At 35.7% G+C, this 19,844-nt stretch overlaps 1 protein-coding gene across 1 annotated transcript; it reads right to left on the minus strand.

The window, feature by feature from the left end:
• Positions 1 to 255: 255 nt before the first annotated feature.
• Cyt-b5 (Cytochrome b5) lies at positions 256 to 14,870 on the minus strand. The gene is made up of 6 exons (XM_089247946.1): positions 14,430 to 14,870; positions 9,684 to 9,720; positions 6,727 to 6,818; positions 4,368 to 4,397; positions 2,751 to 2,788; positions 256 to 2,350 (listed from the first exon to the last, which is right to left on the minus strand). Exons 1-6 carry the CDS (start codon positions 14,547 to 14,549, stop codon positions 2,266 to 2,268), a joined length of 402 nt encoding a protein of 133 aa, XP_089104072.1. The 5' UTR covers positions 14,550 to 14,870; the 3' UTR covers positions 256 to 2,265.
• Positions 14,871 to 19,844: the final 4,974 nt, after the last annotated feature.

Here is a 19,844-nt window from a genome sequence, read left to right on the forward strand (position 1 = left end):
ATTTGACACACACACACAAAAAAAAAAAAAAAAAAAAAAAAGGTTCTCCATGTTGCAGATTGGATGCGCCCGACCGAAGTTTACACTGCTCCCCTCACATAAATAGATGACGAGACTAATAGCTTGATACAAAAGTGGAAAGGGAAATTTTTTTCCCCTTGTGTACATATAGAATGATATATTTGCACACTTAAAAGATTTAAAAAAATACCAAAAATATTTATAGATTTAATTGCCTAAAAAATCACCAAGAAATAAAACACTAACTTTAGGCTTTTTATTTCAATAGAAAAATACAGAAACATACTCTATCAGTTAATCGTAGTTCTTACTCATGACAAAGCCACTTGTAAAATATAAGGATACAGCATAACAAATTCAAACAATCATACATTTTATAATGAAAGATACATATACTATATATTTATTCATACAATTATCAAGTGAGACACAGAAAAACACTGGGAGAATTCAAATATGGAAAAGAAATTTCATTCAAATGAAAAACTGATCCCATATTGGAAATGTTAGAAGTTGAAACATGTTTTCTTTGTCTTAAAAAAAAAATCTGCTACTGAATGCCCTTAATAAAAAGAAAAGCACCATACTTATCACACTACACAAAGCTGCACTTGACATTTCTTAGCGTTATTGAATAAAATGTGGGGAAAAATTAAATCATTTGATTCACTCTCCCCCCAGAAATGGAATTTCCTAACAAATCACTTATGAAAATAATGCATCAAATCGGCAAATGAAACCGGCATGTGTAACTATTATTTGAAACTACAGTGAGCTAAAAAAGTGTTGGATCGTTTAGTGAAAATATACATATTACGTGCATACATATATATAAATTAGCAAGGCCACCATTTTGAATTTGCACCATTTTTCCACATTTTTTCCAATTACCAAACACAATTATATACAGGAAAAAAAGAACCACTAATATAAAATTCAAGTTGAAAGAATTAAATCTTAATTGATGCACAATTTAAAATTAAACTTTTAATCAATGTATTCAACTTCGCAAACGAAAATTCTAATATTCACATCATTTTATGCAAATGACACAGGAAAAAAATCATACAAGAGAAAATAAGCTCCGATGAGGCATAAAAAGTGTGTGAATGGAGCATGAAGAAGGCACAATTTCTTTTTTTTTTTTAAATTTATTATGTAGGCATTAACAAATTTTTTTTAATGTTAGTGGTAAGTAGTCAGAGATAAAAGGAAAAATTTCAGGCAAACAAAAATATATTCTTGGTATAAATATTTGTATACCGGAGGTAAAGGGCACCATGCCACAAAAGAGAAATTTTACAAGAGAGTTGTTGAAATTTTTTTTAGTACATCTTTCTATGGAGCTAGCTTTTTTATAAAGTGAATATCTGTTATAATGTGATCACGAAAAGATGGCTTCTGACCTTGTATGACCTTCATGATGAAAAGGGAAGGTTCATTCTTCAGTAGGAAGGAATGGGATGGGGAGAAAATAAGCATCTTCCAGAGTTGTTTTCTTTTCCCTCCCTTTTTTCGTAATGAAGGTCATACAAAGTCAGAGGCCATCTTTCCGTGGTCACACTATATTTATTGAAATAGGACTTGAGTATCATAATTCTGTGTAGATTAACAAAAGAAAGTACTGCAAATTAATGGCATTATTTGAATAGTTATGTAAATGGTCATAGTGTCTTTTACCCCAGAGGAATATATATATATATTAAAAATAATTTATTAGAGCCTGGCTTCCTTACACAAATAAAAACTGAGTATATGCATGTGCTTGTAATATTGTAAATGAAATCTAACAAGTTTTCTCTACAACTAAAGAAGATGTAACTAAGAAAACATTAAATTTGCATAATATCTGTCCCACATAGTAGGTCAATTTCTAATTTTTAAAATCAGGAATACAATTTTGAACCAAGTGATTAAAAAATATCACTCGAACAGTCAACGGTGTATAAATTTCTCATAAACCGGGTACTTGAAGAAGAAAAACTTGTTTCTATCAGAGCACATTGATGTATGCCAACTAGTAAAATTATACATATTTAATGTAAATATTTGTTATGTTAATGGGTATTTGTACATGTTAATTTCATTGGGGACCAAAAAGAAAAACTTAAGCTAAAAAGGTAAGTAATAACATCAATAACAATAAAAAAAACAAATCAAGATAATCAGTATATGATAACAATACAAAATGTGCTCATTTTCCTTGTACAGCTAGATAACAAGTCCATGAACCAGCAATACAGACTATGCATTCATGTTAAGGTAAAAACGGTATAGCAGTGAAATAAGTACGGCAAAAGCGACTGGAATAAACCAATTTCTCCACGAGCTATAAGAGAAGAAAAAATCGCAACGTAAAAAACAATCCCTTTGAAAACAGCAGAGAACATTTTTCCATAAAATAAATATTTTAAACATAAGAAATTAAATTTGATTTATGATTAATTGACTCATTGATTTAATGAAGTCTTGTGGTAATTTTTAAACACCGTTACTTTGTATAAAGGAAATACCGTTTGAGCACAGTGAGAAAATGCGAAATCTAACAATTATCACTTAAAATGCAACAAAAATTGAAATGGCTGTTGGATGTTTTAATTTTTTTTGTATCTTAAGTGATAATTGTTAGATTTCATTTTCTACATTGTAATGCGATATATGTATTTTTAATTTCCACAATCGCTTCATACTTGCATTTTTATTTTCAGAAAAATAAAATCCTAACCAACCTTTCATCATTGGTTGATGTGGGCCAATGAATTTTCTCCTGCAATAAATGAAAAATGCACAATTTTTGTAAAAAAAAAAAGATTCAGATCTAGAATTTCATAGAAATAAATATACAGTCAAACTTGGTTAATTCGAAGTCCAAAGTCACTAAAAAAAAGTTTGCATTATCTAATTTATCTATCCTGGATCTGTAAAATTATTACAAATTGCAACTTAATCATCAATTTTCACATAGGATATAATGGCCACCAATTAAAACTTTATAAGTTATGAAACTTTTCCAAATTTTGATAATTTATAATTAGAATTAGTATTCCAGGACTAATTATTGTATGTCTCAGAAACGTAGTCCATAATATAAATACAAATGCAAGGCCACAGCAGGCAAAATGGCCAACGAGATGGCTGAGAAAGAGAAGCCCATAACAAATATGGATGTCATATATTTCTAACTATAGGTAACATGCAATTTTCATTTTAGTCAGTACAGTCAAAGCTTGTTAGTGCGTCACCCAGTTAACAGGTCACTCCGCTTACCGGGTCACTTCTTTGGAAGTCCCAGTTCTCCTCAGGCAGGAATTGGCACAGCTAAGGCTTACTCTGTTTAACGAGTCACTCCGCTTACTAAGTCATATTTTTGCTCTCTCAAGAATGACTCATTAACGAGGTTTGACTGTATTCTAGGGTTAATCTTAGCTGCTACATCATTCTGCTGTTCTAGAATCAATGTCATTGCAGGAGTTCTTGACCATGTTCAATGTCTGGTTTATAGAAACAGTTCGTGATCATTTGTTATGAAACTGTTTCCCAAATTCTGTTTATCATTCTTATATCAAGGAAATATACTTTAATTGATACATTACAAATCCGAACACTCCGATACTTTCAATAATATTAATGAACATAAAAAGATTCAGATTTTGGATGGTACACCTTAATCCATAGGTTGGACAACATAATCGGTATTAAGTGGTACAAATTTTCAATACGCTCCAGCTAAACAATGTTAAGATGGGCATTAAATTATCAAAAAAAAAAAAAAATAGAGAAAAACATAATTTTCAAACTTTTATTAGTCTTTAAGAATTTTTTGTTTAACAACTTAGTCAAACGGCAAAGTCTGGCTTTTTGTAGAATTTATCTAAACTAAATTTGCTCATACAAAAATTATGATTTTGTTCCTCCAACTTCGAATTATCCAAAACATTTGAAAAAAGTTTGAATTGAACAATAAATTTTAACACTGAAGTAACTAGATAGAAAACTCAAAGGGAGTTTGTAAATTTTTGAATTATCCGAAATTCGAATTAACCCAGTTCCACTGTACTTTGATAAATTCAAAAAGACATGCATCAATTTATATGTTCATAATGATATGCAAATTAAAACATTATAAAAATATAATTAAAAGTAATAAAAAACTAAAATCAAAGATAAATTTTATTTATATGTTTTATTTTAAGCACAAATTAATTTCACAATTTTATGACTGGAACGGGCTTAAGTAAATCTAAATATTGATTACACATTACGAATTGATATTCACTATTCAACTAATTTCTACAGCGATAAAAAAAAACAGATTATCATTGATATAAATAATATATTTCCAGTACCTCAATGTCTTGCACTTTCTTCTTGTCTTCCTGTGTAAAAAGGACAAAACAGAACAGCATCAGCAAATTGAAATTTATGCACATAATACTGTACAATGCATATAGAATACTTCAGAAGATTGTTTTAATTAATCTGTTATAAATGTAATTGAGAAACAATAAAATTTTTCCTCAATGTAAAAATACAGTAAAACCTGTCTTTAACAGAATCACAAGGGGCCAAGATTTTTTTCCCTGTTGAACACAGGTTTCCACTTTATAATGGTTCAATTCAACATAACGTTTAAAATTATTTAATGATATCATATGTAATTGAAACAAAAATAAATTTAAAATAAAGTAAATAATTTCAAAAGATAAAATTAATGAAGTAATGTAATGTACATTATTCACTTTCAAAATTTTTTTTATTGAAGAACGTTGTAATGGGAATTCTCAATAGGTATTAGTTGAAGCTGGGACTACAGAAAACGGGTGGTGTTATTTTTTGATTAAACTGATTTTTCATGTAACATATTTTCTTGTTCACACGTAAAAAAAATCACAATTTCTTAGTGCGGATTATAGGCCTAGGCTAAGCTACTGAGCTGCAGGTCCCCCCCCCCCCCGGACAGGTTAGAATAGAAATATTTAAAAATTAATTTGCAAAAAATATATTTTTTTCAAAATATATGGATGGAATAGAGATGCCAGTAGTAAAACTGACATTTTTTTTTTTTTTTGAAAAAACATAACACAATTAAACCCCTCAATTTTTTAAGATTACATTATCAATGAATAAAATTTTCATATGCAGATTATATGCAAGAAATTACAGTAACTTTCAGTAAAGCCAACACCACAATGGCTTTTGCGTAGTCTGATTGAGGATCTATTTGAAATTTCACCAAAGTTCATATTATAAATATTTAATTATTTTCCCAAAGGTTTAGTTGTCATATATTTTCAGATTTTATAACAAATATGTATGATTATAATCATATATATTGTTCTAAAATATGTCTGACAATTATCCAATATTTTCTTAACAATAATCGAATACATTCAAGTATCCATACTTGGGACAGTTTTGAAAAAAACACCCACATTCTGAGTGGTGCCTAGGCCCTTTGTGCAGTAATTTGAAAATTTAAGATGCACATTACATAAAAAACATGCACATACATAAAAAAAAAAGTGTCTGTCCCGAGTTAGGTGCAGCTACCCAAACTTGGAACATTATAGTTTTGCATGTTGTTTCATATTCAACTGCCTTAATTTTAATTTGCCATTGGTTAAATTTTTTTTAAAGAAGTGCTAAGACAGAAAGCTTCAACCCATTGCTTCCAAGCACCATGGTGTTCCCTAAGTGCAAAGAGTGTTCTATGCTGCTATCAAACACCTTGTAAAAATTGTGTTCAAGAATTAAAATATTCCAGATTTTTTATGCATTCGTATGTCAAACTTGTCATAAGCATGCTCTTCTTTTGATGATGAGTAAGGGCAGTGCTTGAGACTAGAAAAAGGTTAACGATCTGTCCTGAGACACTACCAGACTAAAAACAGTTTAGAAACCACATTTTTTATCAAAAATAATGTCACAACAAAATCACCAAGCAAGTTTTCTGGTAAGCAAACACACACACACTCAGAAAAAGAACAAATGAACTTAAGAAGTGGAAAAACTTTAAAAAAAAACCGTTTGATTAAATCTCATTTACTAAAACCTCATCAATGTCGTCAATATCAGGAAATGAGAACACATCTGTTTTATCCATGTAAGTTCTCATAAAACGAATTGTGAACATGCCCATCTGAACTAGCAAAAAAACGTTATTTACATTGAGGAATTAGATTATAACAATGTACCACATGTAAACATTTAAAAACATAATGATGACTGTATTTACAAACATAAGAAAACATTGTCTAACATGAGACAGTGTCCTGAGTTTAGACAAACTTTATTTTTTTCTACTCAAGCTGGGCTGAACTTAACAATGATGATAAAAAAAGATTGGACTGGAATTCTATTAAGACCATACCTAACACTTTCCTAAATCAGAGGAATCCCCCTCCCCCATCTAAAAGTAACTATGGTACAAATCATAGAAGCATTAAAAAAATTCACATTTTCAGGAAAACACAGGAAAATTTCTTTCTCAACCGAAACAAGTTTAACATTACTGAAACTATCATGAAATGTTAACACAACAAGAAACAAATGTGATGACCTGTTTTAAATATAGCTTGCAGCAACCATTACCAATTTATTAAAACAAAATGTCCCAAGTATGGACACTTGATTGTACCAAGATTTTAAATTCCACAAATTTCAGTTTTTTTTTCTCCCAACAATATATTACACTTAGTTTCTTACTTCACAAAGTTCACCAATTTTATATTCTTTCATAAGTTGCCTTGCATCAGTAGAATGTCCAATGTCCTCGAAGCTTTCGGTTGCATTTTTCCCTGGAAAATAAAAACAGTAACCATTAGATTTAGGTTAGAATATCAATAGATATTTTGATGATCAAAAGGCGCATGGCACTAAATTTGATCAGACTGGGAATCTAGGTTTCTGACAACAATAACTGATTCACGACTATATCTGAAATAAATCCCAGATGGCAAATAAAATGGCAGTACGTCCTATTTTGTATCAGTCACAAAAAAAAAGACGGGCAAAATCACTTTTTTTATTGTTAGGGAGATGATTTGTGTCCACTCTAAAGGGGCACCAAGTCCAAGGCGAAAAAACAAACAAAAAAAAAAATTTATGGAGCAAAAGGTACATATTTAGGAAAATGATTTCTGTCTACTCTAAGAGGTAAAAGGCTGAAAAAGAAAATGATTGATCAGCAAATATTAGATAAAATTATTTTTGTCTGCTTTAGGAAGACAGCCAAATCCAAGGTGAAAGGACAAAAAAAAAAAGAAAAAGTTAATCAAAAAATGTTAAGGAAAATGTTTTCTACCCACTCTAAGAGGTGGAGGCCAAATCAGAGGTAAAAAGACAATATATATATTTATTTAAAGATTGTTAGGAATTTTTGGGATGGGGAGAAATTAGAGGAGGGTCGGGGGTCCCCAAAAATAAGTCCCTCTTGATCAGCTCCTGGTTATTAGCTAGGATTATTTATTCATTGTGAACTGAATACAGAAATGTTTGCCAACAGGAGAGGAAAACTTTCTGACCTCTTACATAGTCTTGCAGGCTGATAACAATAAATTTCAACAAAAAATAAGTGTGGCCCAATTTTGGCTTCAAAACACACACACAAAAACTTGGAACAGGGAAAAAAAATAAACCAAAAATCCTGATAACTATAAACAAAGTTTTCCCGTGTCATGATATAGGTCCATCTGCACTTGGAGAAAGTGATAACATTATCTAATAATGTAAAGATCTGCTTATAATAAATAGCATACACTGTAATAAAGATAAGAATGAATAATTTTGAACCTAGTCTCAATTTAACTTCCCCAGTCCTGAAAGAAACAATTTTATTTTAAAATTTTAACATTATTTTTAATTACAAAACTGCCCAAAACTAGTTTCTGCTGACAATAGATTCAATACCAAATGTTTGGAACATCTAGAGCTAATTTTGAGATCTTTTGCGAGCCGGGACAGAACTAGGGGGGGGGGGCAAATTTTAGGAAAGAATGAAATACCATTATTAAATCAAATTTTATAGTTGTGGGGGGTTGGCTAAATCATATTTGATACAAGCCCCCCCCCCAAAAAATCCTAGTTATGGCCCTGTCTGTGAGCATTTCATTTAGTTTTGTATAATTTTTTAATTTTTTTTCTTTTGAAAATAAGTCCATTCAACTACATCTTTAGTTTGAAATTTTACAGACAAAACATTTGTTTTCTTCATTTTTCTACAATTATTTTCATCTCTTACCCCAGATTAGATGCTCCAGGAACTGATTCATGCACTGGTAGACTTCAAGAGAAGTTTTATAACTGGGATGGAAAGCGTGTCAAAAGCCAGTCACATGGATAGTATTGACTATCTGGATGGGTACACCTGTGATGGTACCAAGATAAAATGGACTAACTTTGCATAGATCAGACAGACTATGTGTAGATGTGAAAGGATGAAACTCCCTAATTCAATGGCATAATATAAACCCGACCATCCAATAAGAGACATTTTTGCTCTTTGAAATTATTGGGGTCTAAATAGCCTAGTCTGATGTAATTTCAAAGTGTCATTGTGAGTTGGCATCCACTTCGAAAAAGTTTAGTCACTATGAGCAGATTACCAAATATGCATTCAGCAACAAATAAAGAGGCAACTTTGCACATCGAGGTGGCGGAAAGAAATGGGTAAAATTTTCATAACAAAATTTTAAGAGCAATAAGTGTGTATGAAAAGGCAGTGTGATGTAGTCGATATGATGAGAACATAACTAATTACTATCCTCACTAGAAATAATTGATGTAAATACAGTAGCCTGTTAATCAGGACTACTGTTGAAAATGATAAATGGTTGAAATAATGATAATAAAATCAGTTTATAACACATAGTAATTTTACCTAGTTGCAGGCCACACAAAACCCCTCATGGGTTGCATGCAGACTGTGGACAAGCTATCGGCTGCCCCTGATCTAGAACTAATTTTGAGGTCTTAGAGAGTAAAGACAAACCTGGGGAGAGGGGAGAAAAGAGGCAAATACTCCGGAAGATAAACTTTAAGGGAAGGGAAGACAAATTTCAGAGAAAGAATAAAAATACCATTATAAAATAGAATTTTACAGTCGTGGTTTGGGGGGGGGGGGAGTGGCAGCAGCAAAATCACGTTTGACACCCCCCCCAAAAATCTGTTATGGCCCCGTCTGTGTGTGTGCGAGCATTTCATTTAGTACTGTATCATACAGGTAATGCCAGGACTGTGGAGGTTACATCATATCAATATACAATTCAAGGCTTGATAAATATTTAAAAAAACCGAGGCACCAGAAAATTTTTTTAAGAGCCAAAAAAAATTTTCACAAAAGAAAAAACAGGTCCAAAAAAAAACATTTCTGCTGCCTTTTCCAGGACACAGTGATCCTCTTTCATGTCAGCAGAAAAAAAAAATTCGCATATGCTGCCATGGTGGCCTGGCGCCTGGGATTTGCCAAGACCTGACTTAATTACAAAAAAAGAAAAAACAACCATGTCCAAAATGAAATCCACTCTATGATGAAAAAAGACAAAGAAAAAAAAATGTACGGTGAGTAAGCAGAATCTATTCAGATAACACCACTGAATAGAGATAACATTTCACTTTACACTGATAACAGCAGGAGAAGTGATAATGTAGCATATCGTTTTTACCTGCTTGTTCCAGTAGAACCTCTTCACCACCAGGATGCTGGGAGTAAAAAAATAAATAAATAAAATTATCATTCATAAACAATATTTGGTATTCAAAATAATGATTTTTCACAGAGAAATTTGACCTCCACAAAAACTAGATTGAAATTACTGGTTACAAAAATATTGAGAGTGATCAATTTATACCAGGAGTGCACAACCTTTTCAGTCCGTGGGCCAGATACGCTGTATCTCTGTCGCTCACAGGATGGAAACTAGTATATAAATAGGGACCACATTACCCATATTTTACAGGGATATTTTCATAAATTTGGTTGTCCCTACTTTTTTCCCTTATTTTCAACAAGGCTTGGTTGAATTTTTAAAATCAAGAATTGGGATTATTTTCATACCATAAATTATATTATGATAATTATGGTGATTACCATTATTGATTACAGACAAATAAATGTATTCATCGGATCAAACATATATAGCTACATTTGTTTTGATGAATTATATTTTGACTGGCAGTGCCTGTAATTTACCCACGATTGGCAATTTTTCAGCAATTCTGGAAATAGGTGGCAACTTTACTTGTCTTTGACAATTTTTTTTGGATGTAATTGTCAACTTTCATTGCCTTAAATACATTTTTTGGCTGTAACTATCAACTTCACCAGCTTTTGACAATTATTTCGGCTGTAATTGGACAACTCTGCCCTGACAACTTTTTTGACAATATTCTGTATTTTTATGAAAAAAAAATATGATCAGCCTAGGTATTTATTGTATATTGGGAACTAATATTTTTCTATCGGAACAACTTATAGACCTGATAAACTCCTTGATGGGTCAAATTTCGCTCATGGGCCACAGGTTTTACGCACCTGATTCATACTAGTTTCCTAAAATTTTTTCTTCATTGTCCCCCTCCCACATCAGAATTTTAGGATCCTATTCATCCGTTCCACTCCTGCATGAGCGAGATGAAGCTTGCTCATGTAGAACCATTAACTGTTCCAGTGCAGGCATCACCACTCTATTTTTCCATAGAAGTGCAATGTGATGATTTTGCGCTGGTTCAACCAGCATCATCGCCATACTGTGAATGTGCCTTGTCAGAGCAGTCAGGGCAGGTTCTGGACATTTTTCAAGTGTAAGTGAATAATATTTTGGTGATAAAAAAATCACTCCTCTTCCTTCAGTTGGCACACTAAAAAATCGGCCCCTTTTAGATGACACCTTCTTTGTTCACAGGATTCAAAATCCAGCCCTGGGAGCAGTCCAAGTCTGCAGATATGCCATCCAATCTTCCAGAGAAAACATCAATTCCTGAAGCAGTGGTGTGACCTAAACCAGCGGTTCTCAACCTTTTTTGACTCACTGAGCCCTTTCTGGTATATAATTTCTATGGAGGAGCCCCGTGAGTTAGGCCTATTTGTCATTCATTCATCATAGTTAGTGATTTATTATTATTATTCATAAATACTTATAATTATTTTTTCTGAATTTACTGTCTTTTTTTTCTTTACATTTTTCTCGAGCTGCAACGGAGCCCCTGGGGAGTTCACATGGAGCACTGGTTGAGAACCGTTGACCTAAACAAACTATCAGAAAACTGAAGGTAGGCTTTCACGGCCAGAGTTTGTAATAGAATTTATACCTTTTGGGCTGTTATGCCATGTTCGAGGCTTTCTATAAGTAAATATTTTGTCCACTACTGTGGTGGACATCTTCAGTGCAGTTGGCGGCAAACAACGAGGCGAAACGACCCCCTGGAAAATCGTCATCTACTGAAGCTTTTGGCTAAAGACGCGGAAGAATCAACCTCATCATTGTGGTGTCACGGCTTCTGATTTTTTTAAATTTTAATTTTATGATTTCTGAAATTTGAAGACTCAAATCCTCATCCACCATATCAGGAGCAACTGCACCACAACGATGACGTTGATTCTGCCACATCTTCAGCCAAAAGCATCAGTAGATAACAGTCTTTTAAAGGAGGTAGTTTCATCTTCTTGCTTTGTCGCCAACTGCACTGTAGATGTCCACCGGAGCAGTGGATGAAACATCTGCTTCTAAAAAGTCCTGAACACACCATAACAGCCCAAAAGGTATGGATTCTATTATCAGAAAACCATCAAGGTTCAAGGACTACCTCTGTAGCTGGAGGAGAGGGATGTTGCGATCCGATATGCATATCGGATAGCAACAGAATATTTCTTTGCCCACAGATAAGTCCACCATGATGGTTTTTGAGATGGCTCTGTATCCAAGAAGGTGTATGGTGTAAGCCTATGCACATTCAATGGCCAAAGAAATAGTGAAAACAAAAATACAATTAGATAGAGGGAAAAAATTATACAGATAAAATGAGCAAGATTCTATCGGGTTTACATCTTTATTAGCTCTAGAGCCCTCATATCAACTCGATACACTCATGTCCAAAAGTTAAGCATAATTGCTGTTTACGTGAATATTTCAGGAAACCTACATAAAAAAAGAATGTTGGCGTAATAGGGTTATAGAAGAAGAATAAAATGCAAAACAAGGATAACAATTACTTTTATTACTTAAAGAAGAGGGTTGAAAAAAAAAAGGTTCACAATTTGAGGGCCAACTTTATAGCGAAACAGAATGATTAAATTAATGTGACGCTGAAGTTTAATGCAGTGTGTAAGAACCTCTAGTACCCACGCATTATGCACAACAATTTCCCATACTTTTGATGAGACTATTGCCTTAGACTCTAGGTGGCTATCACTGATCAAAACTCTGAGGAAAATTTGTCCAAAATTGGTCGGTGTGTAAGAAATTATCTAGTGTTGTAGAAAATTTTGAGATTTCATTAAACAAAAAAGAATAATTTGAATTCTTTTTTAATGTATTGCAATGCTCTTAATTTTTCATATTATGCGCATATTTTCAATAGGCCTAGATAATAACATATTCATTTTGAATGCATGGGAAAAATTTGCTCAAAAGAGGAAAATTTAAACAATGTTTTTTGGACGTATAAAATATTGATTAAAACATGTATTTTTCTATGTTACATGCATGATGGGACATGTAGGCCCCCTACATTTTCTTAGATTTGTCCAGCCCTGGTTCCAAGCCTAACGGAGTCCAGGTTTAAAATCCGGAATGGAGCTTTGTGAATAGTGGAGAGAGGGCTGCAATATCTCTCCCCAGAATATCCCATACATGCTCTATAACAGCGGTTCTCAACCTTTTTTGACACACCGAGCCCTTTCTGGTAAGACATTTCTATGGCGGAGTCCTGTAGGCCTATATTTTTGATTTATTCATCAAAGTTACCGATTCATTTTTGTTATTTAATTTTTTTTTTTTCAAATTTGCTGGTTTTTTCTTGTTTGGAGTGGCCGCTGAACCCCTGGAGAATGCACACAAAGCCCTAAGGGCTACCTAGAGCACCTGTTGAGAACCGCTGCTCTATAAGATTCAGATAGGAATTTGTCATGCCTTTGCATGAGCTGGATATCTTCACTTTGAAGGAAGACATCAATCAGGACTGCATGGTGATGAGGTGAATTATCATCTATGAATATAAAACAAGGATGACAGCACCTTGAAAGAGACGCACTGTAAGCTCAAGGAGTTCGTCTCAGCGTCTTTGACAGGTAACAGATTCTGTTTCAAAGCTGTGGAGGCCTGGCCATCCAACATGATTTGTCTTCCCAGAGCAGGACTCCTCCTTCAGAAAACAATGTTTTTCCGTAATGTTTCTCAGGTGAAAACACATTATACCTCTCCGGATCATGGCGAGACGAGAATCGTTGTGCAGTTAAAATGTGGACTCGTCAGTGAACATGATATTGCATACTATTGTTGACTCCACTGTCGATGTTTGAACTCCAATCTAAATGTGTGTGTGTTTCTGTGCAAACGTCAGGGAGATACAAACTGCTGTTGTCTGCCAGAGCCTTCTGTGAACAGTTTGTCTCGAAACTGTGACTCCTAGGATGGCTGCCAGGGCTGAAATTGGTTGTCTAGCAGAACGGTTCTGTTGACATCTCAGTTATTGTCAAATATTACTTGTGCCGAGTAGTTACCAGGACAGTCTTAAGAGTATCATGAGGGCCAAGGGATTTCTTTGAGTCCGTACCAGGAAAATTCTCGAAAATTTCAACCAGTTCATTTTTGTGAGGCCCCCCTCTTCTCTGGAGGCCCATGGGCCATGCCCGGGTGAGCCCATGCATTAAGGTTATCACCCTTGGCCAACCTGGTACTGGTTGTCAGGTAACATCTCCTGTGGTTTGAAACTTCTGCCACAGTCTGGAGATATCACACTGAGGCACATTCAGAATTTGAGATGCTTTGGTTTGAACACCGCCAGATTCCAGCATTTCCAATTATTCATCCCTTCACAAACCATGTTCAGTTGGCGTCTTTGTGACATTTTCCGTCCTTGTTAACAATGCAATTGCAAAATTTCTGCCAACACTAGCCATGCCACTCGAGGCCATTTTTATACTCGTTTCCACAAGCGCATGTCGATGGAGCTACTTCACTTATATACAATGTTTTACCTACATCCCATGATTTTTCACAAGTAATTTGAATCATTGCATTCATATTTCATTTCTTTTTACATTTTACAAATTATGCTCAACTTTTGAACACGAGTGTAGATAAATTCACACATCTTTGAAATGGGTTCAGCCCACTTCTCAATTCATTCAAGCCACTTCAAATTCAACTAAATTCTCATTATAAGAGATGTGTAAAAAAATAAGTTTTTACCTCGTCCAAGAACTTCGTGACGTCATACACACCGTAATGGATTAAAATCCACACGGAGTTTTTATTGCTATGCTGGGCGATTTCCTCGAGGGTGAACGTTTTACTATCCCCTTCACTCATTACGCTGCTGGACACTTGAGAACTTCTAATGAGAGACGTATCAGCGATGTGCAATTAAAAATCTAGGACGATTTGATGAACGCCTTCGGTGATGAGCGAATGGATGGAAGAGGGCAAAAAAGCGAGAGTGAACAGGAAATCACAAAGTCAGAGTGATTTCACAAATACATGACAATGTTATTTGCAAGGATAATAAAGCGAAAGAAAGAAAATAGGGATGTTTATCTTATCACGAGTTGTTGTGAGCTCAAGGCCCCAATCATTAACCAAGGCCAGGCCACATTTGCGATATCATTGTTTTTTTCTCTCTGCTCTCAATTTAAATTATACGTGGCTGTCAGCTGCTAAGACTTTTTAGAATAACAGTATGACAGGAATCATGATGACAGTGCTTTTGCTGTCATCTATCGAAGGAAAATAGAACTACAAGTACGGTATGCGTTATGGATTGTGTAGTTATTTGCTGATTTAGTAGATGGCAGCAGATGATTCATCGCTCGATATGAATCTGGTAGGGTTCCCGGGACAGTCCCGGTATTTTCTGTTTTTTTGGCCGTCCCGACTTTTTGGCAAAAGTGTCCCGGTTTTCCCGTATTTCACACGAAGCCTACTTGAATTTTTATTCTTTGTTGAAGTCAAAGATTGAAATTATTTTTTAACTCATAAATTATTTTATGATAATTACAACTATATATGGGAATATTAATCTCCCACATTTGCCTTGCTAAACGTTTTTTTTTTTTTTTTTCGTGGAATACATTTTAATCCCCTGCAATTTGCAGTAATGCATCATTTCCCGCCATTGTGATTTTTCCGTAATTTCAACAATATTTGGCAACTTTGTTTGGTTTTGGCGATAATTGGCGATTTCCCGTATTGGGAATCCTGATGTCCCGTATTTATCTCGAGGAAATATGGTCAGCCTAGCTAGGGTTGTCAAATACCAGAACTTTGAAAACGAGGGTCCATACATCATTAACAATCTCACATACATTCGTAAAAACAGATGGCGCCACAATACAACCATTAACATAGGGTTAGTAGATATCTTCATAAATTTCGGAAAACTTGCCCTTCCCTCCTTTTTCGAAATTTCTTTTTCTGAGGGAAATTTTTTTTTTTTCAATTTTCTTTTCCACGACATCTCTTCGTCGATACGAGTGTTTTTTACCACATGTACTGACCAATAACCGTCGGGGAATTCCCAGATTATTTTTTTTAGCGATTTTGCTTTTAGCTGGACTAAATTATGTGGCAGAATTTCATGGTCAGTACAACTGCTTTAGAAGGTGTTGCTACAGTAGCGACATCTTCTACTACTAAACCACACATGTCCCTCGTCCATATTCCTACTACGGAACTGCTAACGAATTGGTACATGTTGGAATGTGCGTGTCCGTGCTATGAACATAACGGGCAGATTGTTTCTGTGTAATGCTCGTTGTAGCGCTGCCATCTACCACATATTTTTCGAACTATGAGTGAAGTATGTTTGATGATATTACCGTTGTAGGCCTGTTATTGCTCTCTGTGGCGAGACTTTTTTTTAATGGGGAAATCGGTTTGTATTCGCACCTCGACGTTGGGAACCACAAAAAACCAACTTCAGCCGACCACCACTGCTGTGACGGTGGGGTTCGAACCCGGGACCTCGTGATGCGAGTACGTAACTATGACTACCACAGAGGCTAGCGCCATCTACTGTGAAAATTGACGTTATTAGGGTGCATGACAAGCACCCTCCTTTGTTTTCAAATCTGGTAACCTCGCAATGAAATAAAACATGATTCAATTTTTTTTTGGATCTGGGTGGGGGGTTTATACACCCGGTTTCCAACGTTCACCCACTCAGTAAGACTTATTTTTATTTTCCCTACTTTCCATAATACTCAAGATTTTGTTTAGAGCGTTTTCTCGCTTACAACGTTGTTCATGGTTTTTGTAAAAACGTTATAAGTGGGATCCACTGTATTGATGTCAGAGACATATAAGCGGATACAGGCTCATCCTCGATAGGGCCGTCTCAACATTACCATGGGATCCCTGGCAAAGAGGAATGTGTTCTGGAGCCCAACCCTGTCATCTCAACTACTTCGGAAAGTGTCCGGTGATACTTGGTCAAAGTCGATAACAAAAGAAATGATTCGGGATCATTGTCAAGTTGACGTATTTTTTTGTGATGATTGTCCACGTTAATTATGGAAACCTATCAAGCCGCAATCACGATGCGGTAATCGTTGTTTCTCCAAAATTTTGCAGAAAAAAAAACCGTATGTTTATATATTGTTATTTTTTATAGTTTTTCTCTCAAATTTCACTTTTTTTCCCTCTCGTCACATGGAGCTAATCTAATGCAGCTGCTAGATATGCTTCACACGTTGGCGATTTTTAAAAAATGCATTTGGCTCCTACCGAGCCGTCTTACATCATCGCACATCGAGCTTTTTAGCCATCGAGCTTAAGCTCGATGGGCAAGGCTTTCTAGCCCCGTCGCGAATTAGCCACAGTGGTTTTGTCCAGGGGCGTAGCCAGAAATTTCGTTCGGGGGGGGGGGGGGCAAAGGGATAGAACAATAGATTTGGCCATCTTTTTTCCGTCATTTTCTCACATATTTCGGGAGGGGGACCAGACCCCCAAGTCCCACCGCTATGCTTTTGGCACAGTAACATAACATATATGTGCATAGTCTCCCACAAGAGTGGAGCTGACAGGACCCCGGAACGATTCTCATCATTTTTTTGTTTTTTCACGCGATAAATTCATCATAAAGGGGCCCATGGATGTCTGGTCTTGAAGACTTCTATGTAGAAGATCCCAGCCTGAGGGCCCTGCTCCAGTATGTGGGGGGCTATCCTGGAATGCTATTATATAAAATAAACTGGGTGCAGAGCAAACAGGGGGTATGCCATTTTACTGGCGAACCGTTGATCCTAGAGCATAGTTTCCCAACCTTTTTTGTCCCATCGCCCCCAACGTAATCTCACCCATAGAATCCTATGCTATACCCGTAGCTTCTACCGCCCCCCTGGAACATGCCATCGCCCCCCCCCAGGGGGTGTTAACGCCCACGTTGGGAATCACTATCCTAGAGGTATGCTTCCATTAAGAATAAGTTTCCAAATAACGTGTTGTACTCAGATATGTCATTCATGTTGCAAGGGGTTGTCTAGCTATTAAAACAAAAATTAACTTTTATGTATTGTCCATGTGCTACAACTACCCAGTTAGAAAGTTGTGGCCATGGCCCCCACAAAGGTGGGGCTGACAGGACTCTAGCCCTGGGGCCCGGGAAAGTTCTCATAATTTTTTGCTTTTTCACGCTATAAATTAACTACAGAATAAGCCCGTTAAAAATCTGACCGGGGCCCCGCTCCAGGATGTGGGGTCCATGGTTGTGGCCCTGTCTCTTCTGAGGCACACAAAAACAAATTACACATTTCTAAGTGTAACATTCGCGGAGAATATTCGAATTCAAAAAACGGAGGAAAGTTGAGAAAAAACAGCGTTAAATATGGGTGAAACGGCTTTTCTCTCTCTCTCCGCATTCAGAGCTGTTTTTTTTCCAATTTTTTTACTTTCTGTAAAAAATACGAAATCTCATCATTATGAAATCGACCTCGTAATCGGATTATCGTAAGGCAGTGGTTCCCAAACTTTTGGTACCCGCGGCTCCCTTGCTCAGTTCATGGTTCGTGTGCGGCTCCCAGAACAGTTTGGCGGATATTTCCCCATGTAAAAGGACAAAACAGAACAGCCTCAATTAAACAACCAATTAAAAGCATAAATAGGCACCCAAATCAATATCGTCAGCTCGCTATGACGCACACTTTGAGACACTATTGTAAGGCAGCACCGTAACAAGGTATTTTGCCGCCCTCGCCACTTTAAAATTCGATAATTTTATAACGGTGGTCTTTGTTCCCACCTGAAACTGTCGTCCCCACAGCGCCCCCCCTCTCCAGTTCCGACCCTGTGCAAGGGATCCCTTAAGACAGAGGTCTTCACCACTTTTCTACTCACGAGCACTGCCTGTGAACATCATGAAAAGAAGAGCACCCTTACGGCAAGTTTTTAACATACACTGGCGAAATAAATTAAGAGAATTTGCATATTTTATCGAATTTCATAAAAAGAACTGAACTGAATGTAAAACCACTGCTTCTAGACAAAAATGCAAATCTTGTACGTCAAATACGTAAGCGTACACGTGTGTGTGTAGGCGGAGCCAGTAGAGAAACAGGCTTTATAAGCGCACGTAAGTTAAGACGCATTTCGTTTGCTAGCACACCTCGGCGAATTTCTTGGTGTTATTTTGCAGCAATCGGGTAATTCAGCGTTTCTCAATCTTTCAGTATTTGCGACCCAATTTTCAATCATAATTTTCATCGCGCCCGCCCCCTCCCACACAAGTGCAGCACAGAGGGGCACCCCCCCCCCCCCATGAAATTTTTGGAACTTTCATATGGAATATTACATTCAAATAATTTGCTGAAAATTACTTTTATCAACTTATTTTAAACGAAAATAAAACAATCTTTCCTCTGAGAAAGTGACGAAAATACTGAACAATATGGGATGTATTCTAGTTATTAAATACATTGTGCAGTACTGATAAAGTCCTATTTGAAGTGTATTATATCAGCGTAAATGCGAATTTTATGTTTTATTATCTTATAATGCATTTTGTTTTGTTTTCCTTTCAGAGTAAAATAATCATTTTTTTAAATAATACATATTTCTTTCGATATGCTAGCGCCCCCCTTTCAGTACTATCGCGCCCCCTTACAGGTTGAGAATCGCTGGGTTAATTTCAAATTGTAACAGTAAAAATGAGTAACCACCAACGTTTAGATGATAGAATGAGGTGGGGAGGCTAGAAGCAGGCCAATCTCAAGTCCAGATTTGTAGAGAGTTCAATTTAACGCCCAGCGTCGGATGTAACTTATGGAAACAGTTCCAGGATACCGGATCCATCGCGGCGACAAGGCGTGGCTCTTGGACGCCGTCGTGGCGTCCAAGAGCGCCACGACGGCCAGAGAAGATCGCCATTTGTCGATTATAGCGATTATGTCGATATCCTGAGGGGTATACTATCAAGTAAGGGTTTATTAAATGAAACTTTATCTGTTATCAAAATCCTACTACTAAGCTGAATGACTTGTGCACTGGTGAAATAAATTAAGAGAATTTGCATATTTTATCAAATTTCATGAAAAGAACTGAACTGAATGTAAAACCACTACTTCTAGACAAAAATGTAAATCCTGTACGTCAAATACGTAAGCGTACACATGT

This window comes from Pholcus phalangioides, unplaced genomic scaffold, assembly GCF_987345545.1.
Source record: "Pholcus phalangioides strain wild (caught in Gottingen) unplaced genomic scaffold, Ppha-v1.0 ptg000001l_1, whole genome shotgun sequence".
NCBI classification, from domain to species: domain Eukaryota; kingdom Metazoa; phylum Arthropoda; class Arachnida; order Araneae; family Pholcidae; genus Pholcus; species Pholcus phalangioides.